At 27.5% G+C, this 12,045-nt stretch overlaps 2 protein-coding genes across 5 annotated transcripts; both read right to left on the reverse strand.

Moving 5' to 3' along the window:
• Positions 1 to 451: 451 nt before the first annotated feature.
• On the reverse strand, positions 452 to 3,967 carry LOC114166614 (protein GAMETE EXPRESSED 1-like). 2 transcript variants are annotated; one of them, XM_028051365.1, is made up of 7 exons: positions 3,803 to 3,967; positions 2,416 to 2,936; positions 1,725 to 2,312; positions 1,526 to 1,652; positions 1,263 to 1,449; positions 1,035 to 1,182; positions 452 to 955 (listed from the first exon to the last, which is right to left on the reverse strand). In XM_028051365.1, exons 2-7 carry the CDS (start codon positions 2,892 to 2,894, stop codon positions 703 to 705), a joined length of 1,782 nt encoding a protein of 593 aa, XP_027907166.1. In that variant the 5' UTR covers positions 2,895 to 2,936; positions 3,803 to 3,967; the 3' UTR covers positions 452 to 702. The 2 variants fall into 2 exon arrangements, with proteins under 2 accessions (XP_027907166.1, XP_027907167.1); XM_028051366.1 differs by lacking the exon at positions 3,803 to 3,967 and adding an exon at positions 3,095 to 3,283.
• Positions 3,968 to 5,463: 1,496 nt separating this feature from the next.
• LOC114166242 (myeloid leukemia factor 1) lies at positions 5,464 to 7,928 on the reverse strand. 3 transcript variants are annotated; one of them, XM_028050949.1, is made up of 8 exons: positions 7,825 to 7,881; positions 7,656 to 7,702; positions 7,149 to 7,516; positions 6,568 to 6,725; positions 6,398 to 6,478; positions 6,227 to 6,302; positions 6,044 to 6,124; positions 5,464 to 5,762 (listed from the first exon to the last, which is right to left on the reverse strand). In XM_028050949.1, the coding sequence occupies exons 3-8, from the start codon at positions 7,495 to 7,497 to the stop codon at positions 5,593 to 5,595; spliced, it is 915 nt and encodes a 304-aa protein (XP_027906750.1). In that variant the 5' UTR covers positions 7,498 to 7,516; positions 7,656 to 7,702; positions 7,825 to 7,881; the 3' UTR covers positions 5,464 to 5,592. The 3 variants fall into 3 exon arrangements, with proteins under 3 accessions (XP_027906750.1, XP_027906751.1, XP_027906749.1); XM_028050950.1 differs by lacking the exon at positions 7,656 to 7,702 and having other exon boundaries at positions 5,464 to 5,744; positions 7,825 to 7,928; XM_028050948.1 differs by lacking the exon at positions 7,656 to 7,702 and having other exon boundaries at positions 7,825 to 7,928.
• Between the last annotated feature and the right edge of the window lie 4,117 nt (positions 7,929 to 12,045).

Genomic DNA, 12,045 nt, shown 5'->3' on the forward strand with positions numbered 1-12,045 from the left:
TTAAAAAATTAACAATACTTTTCTAACAAAACTTAAAAATATAAAAATAATAGTTAAGATAATATGTATAAAATTGATAACAAAAATGGTAACAAATGTGACAACGATATTGTGATAACAATATTATAAATATTATAATGAAAATAAAGTGATATAAGGTTAGAAAAAAATGTTCATTTTTAAATGTTTTTTTTTCTTTGTGAAAATATTATTTAAGATAAAAGATGTCTTGTAAGAATATTCGTTAAGAAAGAAGATGTATTTTAAAAATATTTTTTAAGATAAAGTCTCATAGGAATATGTTATCACCTTATTTTACAATTTATATCCTAAAGGACCAAATTGAATCGCAAAAGAAAAAAATGACAAAATTGTAATCTATACCAGAACAAGGATTAAAATAGATAAATTTGTATTTATCCAAACATCAATGTTATTTAATGATTTGTGAGCATACGTATACCATTAATCAATTAAGGAGAGTGGTGGTACCATATTTTAGTACCACTCTACAAAGTTCTTAAAACTGTTCAAGCCATAAAATCGAAGTTACAATAGTCTTTGCAAAAGATTAAATACCAAAAACCTTCACAAACACTAGAACACACATAATCCAGAATCATGAAACAAATCAATAGAATAAGGTGATGTTCACTAGTAGACTTCAAAGTTCTAATTAATAAATTAGTATGGTGGTAACCATCAATGAAAAAAATTACGAGAGCGTAGGTTATAATTTTTCATAGCTGTGATTGAATTCTCTGTAACTTCTTCTGGAGGTATGTAATCAGGATCATGAAGGCAATTAACATCATCGGATAAATCACCATCTATCCATTCAGACCAATCCTCGTAATCAGTATCCATGTCACATGACAATTCTTTTTGTGTTTGCATGGTGTTAACATTGTTTATCAGAGTTAACAACATTTGATGGTTCAAAGTTTCATAGTCCCTGCATGATTAACAAACAAATTCTGAGATACAAAACTTATATTCAAAATAGCATTTTTTTTTACACTTTATCAACTTACTTGTATGTGCAAATGGCATGTAGCAGTTGAACCGAAGCAGCTACCATGAATAACAATCTTGCCACATTTATTATCCAAGTTTGGAGCTCAATGTTGTCACTTGTTAAACGAATAATGAGTACTTCCACAAAGAAAGTTGCAAAAAGCTCTGTAAAGAACCAATAATATTTAGTCCAAAATTATATATAATCTGAGGTTTATAAACTAATAGCACTATTCAGTACATACCAATATATAGGAATGGTCTCATATTGTATGTTTGTTTCGTACTAGTCAACATGAAGATGACAAAGATTGATATGGAATAAACAAAGAAAGCTTTGATCATTCTTGATTCAAGTAACAAGGCATTTTGCAGAGCAAAAATCCTGTCTAAAACAACAAACATGGAAGCCTGCTTTGATTCAAAAGATTCCTGAAAATTAGAAAAAGAAGTTTTGGTTAAAATTTCATGAAGCAAAAAAACCAGTAGTCTACAAGAAATTGCAAACCTGAGATGACAAAATTGACTTTGAATTTTCCATCAAACGATCATGAAATCCTTGAATCTGTTCCTGACGTTGAACAAGCTCTTCATGTTGTCTATGTCCATATTCAGCAAAATATTGTAGGGTTTTCCTGCAACACACCAAGAAGTTCAGCTTTTTCCAAATTTGATCTCTTTATTCAAATTTGAGTTAACTTGTCTACCTGCTCTCTTCTAGTGCTTTGGATTGAAACTGAATCAATGAATTTAGGGACTCAAGTGCTGTGGATTGTCCATCTAAAAGTTGGTGTTGCTTATCTAAGGAAAGCCCAGCCATATTTCCAATATCTTCAGCTTTGCTTTGCAGAGTGTTCATCCTTGATGACATGGCATCTCCAACTTTAATTACCTCATTCTCTATCTCAATGGCTTCATCCCTCAACTTTCCAATTTCTTTTCCCAGATAATTATAAGATTCTTTGAGCATTGTTACCCCATCTTCCAAACTTCTCTTCATACCCTCTTGACCTTCTTGTAACTGTGATTGTGATAGTGCAATTTTTGTAGTTTGCTCATAAACATTCTGTGAATGAATTAACACAGAATCTATGTGACCTTCCAGATGTCTAGCAGTTTGAGCTACCTGTTGGGTGTGGCTACCAATTGAATCAAGAGAATCATGAATTCTCTTAGATCCTTGTAACAGATGTTCTGATTTCTCTTCAATGTTATCTAACTTGTCCTCAACATACTGGGCTGAACTTTTTAATTCAGTCACAAGTCTCTCAGTTTCATGTTTGAATGCATACGCCCTATAAAAATGTACAAAACATTATTCAAGTTGAGACAAGACAAACACAGAAAATAAATAAATAAATAACAAAATATAGATTGGTTAAAGGAACTGCACTTAACTGCAACTGATAACAAATGATGTTAGTTTCAAGGTAGAATTCAAGGTAAACCTTATGGGCAAGGTCATCTAAGGTTCTCAAGCATGAAGAAATAGAAGCTTTGGGGTCACAGTGAGGAAAAGGAGATCTTCCAGAATCCCTCTGAAAGCAATCACTTAGGTGCCAAGCTAATCTAGACCTCTTCTCATCAACAGCCAAGATCTCAGAACACCCAGCAAAAAGATGTTCATACGCATTTTTCCAACAAGAGTTTGAGGTAATCATTTTCTTCTGAGCATTATCTATTAATTTCACTCCCTTTTGGTCGTTGAAGGCCTCAATGGAGAACTCTGCACTAGAACCTCTAAAATTGCCTCCATTGGAATAGGCCCTGTCACTGGAAGGAGTCTCTTTTGATGATGAAAACCATCCCCATGACTCACTTCTTAGCAAGAATGACAGCAAAATAATAGCTAGAAGAGGACTCTCGCCACCACCCATAGAAGAATTTAATCATACAGTTTATGTCCAAGTTTCACAACCCTGCATCAAACAACGTAACTAATCAAATTTGTTACCAAAAACAATTACCCCGTGCTGCATAACAGAAATAAGAAGCAAAATTCAGAATATTGAAATAAATTGATAAACTAAGACACGCCTTATACTCCAAAATTAAGATATAAATTTCACCAACAAACCAAATGGTTGTTTTCTGATCAGAGAACTACAACATTCTTTTTAAAGGAAACAAAGGCTGCAACAGTACACTAGAACTAATATTAATATTATGTACTTCAATTTTGTTTCAATTGCAGTATATGCACTTCACAACTAAATTGAGAGAGAGAGAGTAAAAATTTATATATCCTTTATTTTCAACAAGTTGAGTGTGGCAATAATTTAAGGTTAATTTGGGATATGAATGAAAGGGATATATAAGGAAAGAGAAACTTGGGATCCAAGAAATATAAAGTCGGCAGGCACAAAGCAAAGTGAACTAAACTTTCCTTTTATTCAAACAACAAATCACAAAAAACAAAGAACATGTCAACATTTCGGATTTCAGATAATTCATTGTTCTACAACTTAACATAATCAAAGGAACCGTTTGTATCAATCACTTATCATTCTCTACGAAAATATACTTGAGAAAAAAAAAATGTGAAAACATCCACCATCAAACTTTTAACATAATTGTCTTCAATTAAAATAAAATAACTACAAATGAATTGCGTAAAATAACATCAACAATTTTCTAAACATGGGTAAAGCAAAACAGGAAAATGTTAAAGAAAAATCTGTGGTATCCTTTTATGCTACGACTAAAGTGGAATTAAAATCTGAATTTTGATGGCTACTTAACAAGTAAATAAATAAATTAATAAAATTGTTAAACTGGTGCGCACCGTTTTGTAGGGGAAATTGTCAGAATGAAATCCAAGAAGAACGAAAGGGTAGTTGACTAAAGTTTGAGATGAAACAAGAAACAAGGGACAAACCTAAAGCATGGAAACGGTGCGTTTGGTGTTTGCAAGATTGTGAAAATGAAGTTATAAACAAAGCTTATATAGAAGAACAGAAACCAATGGACACAAGTCTTTCCAAAGAATATAACGCTACGTTTAGTCAAAAAGGCGGTAACAGTTACAATACTTCTTAAGAACGAAGTTGTATCTCATCACAGAATTCAAAATTTCGAAACACTACTTTCACCAGAAAAATTTTAATACAATTTAAAGAGACATGACTTTTCTGAGTTTTGAAAAAAAAAAGTTTGAGTTTCCTCTCTCTCTACATATATATATATATATATATATATCCATTTTGGAGTCAAAATCTCAAAATGGTACTCAAATATTTAAAAGTCTCTAAATGATCCTTTTTTTTGTTGAAATGTTTCACGTTTGCCCTTCCCGTTAAGTCAAGGTTGACGCCGTTAGAGAGAGTGCCACGTGTCAGTTCCTCGATTTTTTGAATTTTTTTATTAACTTTTTTTTATTTTTAATTTTTATTTTAAATTTTTTTTAAAAAATCAAAAAATTGCCACGTGTCAAGCTGTCATCGTGCCACGTGATAGTGACAATGACACGTGTCAGTATTACGCCACGTGTCATTTTGTTAGTCTCAATTTGGTTCCTTTATTTTAATTTGTCTCAATTTAGTTCCAATTTTTGTAAAAATGAGCAATTTTGTCCCTCTTCAAATTGAAAAAAAATTTAATTTTATATAAATGTTATACAAATATTTTTATTAAATTTGATATTTGTATTCAAATTGATATTTTTATTATATATTTTTATTATATATTTTTAACATAGCTAAATTTAATTAAAATTATGTTTCACATTCAACTTTACTTAAAATTATTTTAAAATTTTAAATTTATATGTGTTTTATTGTAACATGAACTAGGTAATTTATGAATTTTTTTCTATTAACAACTTTTAAACCATTTTAAATAAAGTTCAATGTAAAATATTAATTAAATGAACTTAATTTGATTAAAAATATTTACTTGAAATATCAATTTTGATGAAAATATTTGTGTACATTTATACAGAAATTAAATTTGATTTTAATTTGGAGAGGGACAAAATTGCTAATTTTTAAAAAAATTGAGACTAAATTGAGACAAATTAAAATAAAGGGACGAAATTGAGACTAAAAAAATGACATGTGGCGTAATACTGACACGTGTCACTGTCACTGCCACATGGCACGATGACAGCTTGACACGTGACAATTTTTTAATTTTTTTAAAAAATTCAAAATAAAAAAAATTCAAAAAAAAATTCAAAATATCGAGGAACTAACACGTGGCACTCCCTCTAAGGACGTCAACGTTGACTTAACGACAAAGACAAACCTGAGACGTTTCAACAAAAAAGAGGACCATTTTGAGACTTTTAAAATTTGGATACCATTTTGAGATTTTGACTCCAAAATGAAGACCAAAAGCATAATTAAACCTCTATATATATATATATATATATATTATGATTAAAAAATGAAGATAGCTTAATATAGTCTTTTACCATGTTTAACATGTAACTTTAACATTTACAAATGGTAAAAATTAATATTACACGAGAAGTTTAACACCAAACAAAGTTACAATGTTCTTGAAGACACTAAAGCACACCTCAATTCTGTGTTTACAAACAGAGAGGGAAGCTCCACTACCAAATCCTAACATTCACTCAATATTGATTCTAATAACTTTCTTTGTTCTTCCCCCTGAATTGTTTCCTGCCTCATACTTTGATGGGAATTTCCTATCTCCTTTAGATGGCTCCAAATATGCTAGTGGCCAAGTGTGGTTCCTGTTCAGCTTCCCATTGCTGGAATCTACAACATTGTGATGCTCTAGCATTCAGACACTTTTTGGTTAAACAAATCATGTTGAAAATCAGTTGTGATGAAACAATAATTGTAGATATGTTAAAAAAAGGTTAATATTATGAGTCACAGAAGCACATAGTATTTTCAGACATGCAAGAATAGTAGCATAGTAAAATGTGGAATTGAGCAAAACATAAAGCACGGAACTTGGTCCGATTAGCATGCACCAACATGAATTTGGTCGCTCAAATGTGTAGATCAAATCCAGATCAAGCAAAATATTTAGGAAATAAATCAAATCCTACCCCCGCTCATATGTACATCAAATCCAGGCAATTGTGCCATATTATTTCCTTTCCATGCTTCTTCAAATCCTGAAAGTTCATCTGAAGAATAAAAAAAGATACATCAGTATTGAAAGGAAGAAAAAAAAACACTACAACTTTTGATATTGCAAACTAGTAATCACATAGAGACAATGAACAAACCTTCATTAAGATTGTGCAGTGTCTGGGTTGTATCAACCTTACCATATGAGTCAAGCTTCCTTAAAACTGAATGACCCTACATGTACATAGAGCATAATCGAGCTTAACATCTATGTTAAAAAGAGAACAAAGACCGAACTGTAATAACATTCTCTTTTCTGATATACACACCTTGTCATGGATTCCTCTGCTAATCCTATGTGTTGCTTGGCCTGTTGTTGAATCAGCTTCTTTGTTCTCCTCCATCACCACCTGATTCACAAAGATATAATATTAAAGCAAACAATACTACCAATGGTGACAATAATCCTAACAAGTGACACTAACACAAAATCCCATACCCCATTAGACCCCATCCTTCTGGTTCTAGTAGAAGTATAATATGCACCATCTATTCCACCATAAGTTACTCTGCTACTCTGAAAAGAATATTTGTTAGCCTTCGAGGGTTCGGTCTTGTAATGGTTATTCTTGTATGTTACATCACTGTTCTTCCTTTCTGCAAGGAATCAAACAAAACAGTAACATATGAGAAAAGCAAATAAAAGAAACGTTTGTCCAAAACAACAAAAGTCTTACCCTGCAGAATAAGAACAATATAAATTACTAAATATATTAACGAATTTTAAATTGAAAACATTGAAAACATCCCTCCTCCTAGGACCAGGTATGAAACAACAAGCTCAGTGAATGGAAATATCCAAAGCTTTAAAAAGCGGTGTCCAACCACGATTGCAGTTCAAAATCAAGGTTTTGTAACAACAACACAATCACAATTATGGTCACATTGATCAAAACGCGGACAATTTTTCACAATATCATGCAATGTAACAAAATCGCGAACGTGACTGCAATTTAAAACCTTAAAACACCTAACAATGATAAAATAAAAAATATAATAAGAACAGAAAATAGAACATACCACTAACATCATCATCATCTGGATACTCAACCGATGGTTCCACGGTTGATCTAGATTTTTTCTGATCAAAATCTTTGTCTCCATGTTGAGGGCAATTATCAGCCCCTTCATCATCAGAGTCTAACTCTTCTATAACTATTCCTTTTTCTCTGTTTGGATTCTGCACTGCTCTCGATGCAGAATTTGAACCAAACAAGCTATCAAACGGGTCTCTGAAGAAGGGATCATCAAATGGGTCCCTGCCTCCAAAAAGACTTGGCATCATTCTTTCTTGAAATCCAAACCCACCAAAATCTCCAAACCCTCTTGGTTCAAAAATATCATCTCGAACTTCTCTACGCTTCTGCATCTTTTGTATCTAATTTACTCTTCAGAAAAGAAAAATCCAGACCAAAAATCACATCAAATGAGCAATCAAAAAGTTCATCCAAAAACTCGAACAGTACCAAACAATGCTCATAACTCCTAAACAAGACTGAAACAACATGAATTACAAAAAGCAATCACCACAATTTTGCATGTTTCGTAATATTTCTTGATGAAATCGTTATCACCTATAGAGAAGGAGAAAGGTGGCTTCATAAAGAATAAACATAAGGGATATCAAAACTTTTAGTTGTTGCAATGAAAAGTTTTGAATGCACAAAAAGAATAAAATGTTATGAAATGTTGTTACCTGAGGAAAGCAATTTGAATTGAATTGAGGGTGAGAAGAATAAGGAAGAACCAGAAAATCCTATGACATGAAACTTTGTAATAAAGGGACCAATTTATATGGTACAGAAGCAACACTGAGAGAAGGACACCTGGATTTTGAAACTAGAACCTTCTGGCTCTCTCTCTTTTTCTCTACGGTGATGCAATTTTTCATAATAACTTTATTTTGAGGCACTATTTATTTTCTATATTATCAAATTAACCAAATTGGGATAACTTTAAATTTGGATGTTCTTTTCGTTAATTTTTATTTTACTCATTTATAATTTATGGATTGACGAGAAAAAGGGAAATTTCTTAAACGGAAATTAAAAATTAAAATAAGTCACAATTCAGAAAAAATAAACTTAAATGTAGATTAAATCATTTCATTCATTCTTATTTTTCCAGTGAAATTTTAAATAGTTGTTTTATGTGCGTTAGTTTTGTTCGTATATTTAAAAATGATATATGTTGGTTTGTGATTTCTTTCTAACTCTTTAAATTTTTTTAGTCTTTTAACTTTTTAAAAAGAAATCGTTACATATTAAGTTGAGGTTGAGAGTATGTGATGCAAAGTTATCACATGCGAATGTCACATCAACTATCATTATTTCATTCTTAATTTATTTTATTTAATTGAATAATTTTATTTTTATTTAAATCGAAAACAAATTTAATTTTTATATAATTATTATATGAATAGTTTTATTAAAATTGATATTTTTATTAAATATTTTAATAAAATTAAATTTATTTAAATTTATATTTTGTATTAAATTTTATTTAAAATTATTTTCAAATGTTAAATTTACGTGTTTTAATTTGTTGTCAAATTATTTTAAAATACTTTGAAATTTTACGTTTGATTTCATAAACTTATTTTTTAAGTCAACTCTAATATATATATATATATATATATATATATATATATATATATATATATATATTATTGTATTTTACATATTTTAAAAATATATTATTATTTAAAATATAAATTAAAATAAAAAATAAATATTAAAGTATGATTTAATAAAATAAACGAATAATAAAGTTTAATATAAATTTAAAATAGTTAAACGAAAGTTGATAAAAGTATTTTATTTTATGAAATGTCGGAACAAAAGAAATATTTTAAAATTAAACAAGTTCAAATAAAAGAAAAGATTCTCAATGTTTTTACTTTTTTACTTCTGTTTATAACTCTTTATTTTAATTTTTATTGTATTATGTATATAGTACAATAAAATTGAAATTCTAATGAAAATAGAAAAAACCAAAATATATTTTATTTTACTATAGAATAAAATTTTAAATAGTGTTTTTATATATTTAAAGGATGATATATGTCGGTTTGTGGTTTTTTCTAACATTTTAAATTTTTTGCAAAAATAAAATTGTTATATATTAAATTAAAATTATATCACCTGACAGTTGTGATATTGATACGTGTGATTGTCATGTCAAAGTATCATTATTATATTTTTAATTAATATAAGACTCCAGTCCATGAACGTATTTTTTGGTTGTATTTTTTATTTTGATTTACATTTTTTTTATTATTGTTATATTTAAATAAATTATTTATTTGTATAATTATATTTTATTATTATATAATTAATATAATTATTGTTATATTAATAATAATAATAGTAGATTATACTAATATTAATATTAATAATAATAATAAGATTAAAAAATAGTAATCAAATATGAATTTGTTTGTTTTAAATCATAAAATTGATACTAATTGATTATTAATGTGTAATAAAACAATACTCTTACATGATTAAAATTTACAATTACAGTTTTGAGTTATATACTATATTAAAATAAAATGTGTATGCAAGGTCGTATTTAAAATAAAATGTAGGTATATTATGTAATATGGTCTGTACAAAATAAGTATATGATATTTGTTAAAATTTGTAAATAAAAACACACATAGAAATAAACACATGTATATTTTATTAAAATTAAAGGTGTATGCACGGGTTGTTGTTAAAATAGAATGTAAACATATTGTGTAATCTGGGTGATCTGGTCCCGTACAAGATAAATACATCATGAAATTAACGTTAAGAAAGTAGTGTTCAGATACAAAGTTTAAATTAAAAGTTTAACTTTCATCTCAATTCAGAGTGACGACCTATAAAAATACTTAAACTAATAATCATAATAATAATAATAATAATAATAATGTTAATGTTAATGTTAATGTTAAGGTTAATAATAATAATACAAACATTACCACTACTAATAATAATTCAAATAATAATATGATCATTTAGAAAATATGTATGTAATCGAAATATGGTCCCATAGAAAATTAAAACATGAGATTGATATTAAAATATGTAAATAGAAATATATGTAGATATTGACAAACACATACAAAGCTATTGAAATATATTTATATATAAAATCAAAGATATTATTATTTTTTTAGATGAAAAATGTTAAGACTAAAAAATAACATTTGAATTGATAGTTAAAATTAAATACAAAACTACCACTATAAAATGTAATAAAAATTATTAAAAAGTAATTAAACATAAAAACAACTACCAAAGTAACACATTAATAAAAATTACTAAAGACCATTTAAATAAAATAATATATCACAGTAAAAAAATTATTAAAAAGTAGTGGATATGGATTGCTAGAATTAGTGTTTAAACATATTTGAAGGTATTATATATTAAAAATAAACTTAAAATTAAAATTAAAATTTAAAAAATTATGTTTTTTTTAAATAAATACAACATGAAATTGATGTTAAAATTTTCAAATCAAAACACATGTAGATAATGTATGGGTCATTATTTAAGTAAGATGTATGCATATTGTGTAATATGATCTTGTACAAAACAAAAACAACATGAAATTGATGTTAAAATTTTTAAATAAAAACACATGTATATTATATTAAAATGTGTAAGGACGGGTCGTTATTAGAGTAAAATATAGGTATATTGTGTAATCAGGTCTCGTATAATACAAAATGAACTGTCACTACCACGTGGCACCATGTCAGCTTGACACGTGACAATTTTTTTAAAAGATTTTTAAAAAATAAATAAAATAAAATAAAAATTCAAAAAATCTAGAAACTGACACATGGTATACTACTCACAGAAATGACTTATTGCATCAAATTTCCCAAAATAGGGACCAAATTGAGTTAAAAAAAATAGAGGGATCAAATTGATATTTTGCTACAAAAATGGGACTAAAGGTATAATTTAACCTTAGAGTGAAATATAAGTATATTGTGTAATAGGGTCTCGTACAATACAACATGAATTGGATATTAAAATTTTAAATAGAAAAACATATAAATATAAACACATATATATTATATTAAAATGAAATGCGGACGCATGATCATTATTAGAGCAAGATATAAGCATGTTGTATAATGTGATCCTGTGCATTTGTTTTTATTTTTAACTTGTATTAAAACATTAATACAATTATTATTAATTTAAATAAGTTATTTTATTTATATGATTTTATAATTATGAATATAATATTTAAATAAAAAGTTGACTGAAAAAGAATCAAATAAATAATTATTGATGTTTTTCTATAACAAATTAATTAAAATTAATAATATTGAATTTTTACGTTAAAGTAATAGATTTATAAAAAATACAATTGCTAAGGAGTAGTAGTAATAATATTATTATTATTATTATTATTTTATTACTAATAATAAAATAAATAATAATATTTAAATATAAATTTATTATTTTGATGATAGCATGTACTACCTGTATGTATTATATTAATTGAAAAATGACCTCGTATTCACTACAAGTTACATGTGCCAACAGTAAAATTATTGATTTGGCTAAACTAAAAATCCATTTTACATTAAAAAGAAAATTTGAAAATACCAAATATTTGTCAATTATATTGATAATCGCTTAAAGTATATAATACTGTCAATATCCTGTGAAAACCATATATATCAGACTTGATTTTAGATTTTCTTGCGTATCATGTTGTTAGGACTATGAACATTTCTTTTTCTATAAATTTCTACTCCACTTTTCATTAAAAGTTAAAGGTCATTAAATAAAATAAAAAATCATATTGATCACTTAGAGCTACAAATACCATCATACATTAACCTCTTTTATGATCCACCATATAAAGTATGTAGAACATTAAAACTTTACTCCACCATTACATC

The sequence above is a fragment of the Vigna unguiculata genome, chromosome 10 (genome assembly GCF_004118075.2).
Source record: "Vigna unguiculata cultivar IT97K-499-35 chromosome 10, ASM411807v1, whole genome shotgun sequence".
NCBI lineage: Eukaryota > Viridiplantae > Streptophyta > Magnoliopsida > Fabales > Fabaceae > Vigna > Vigna unguiculata.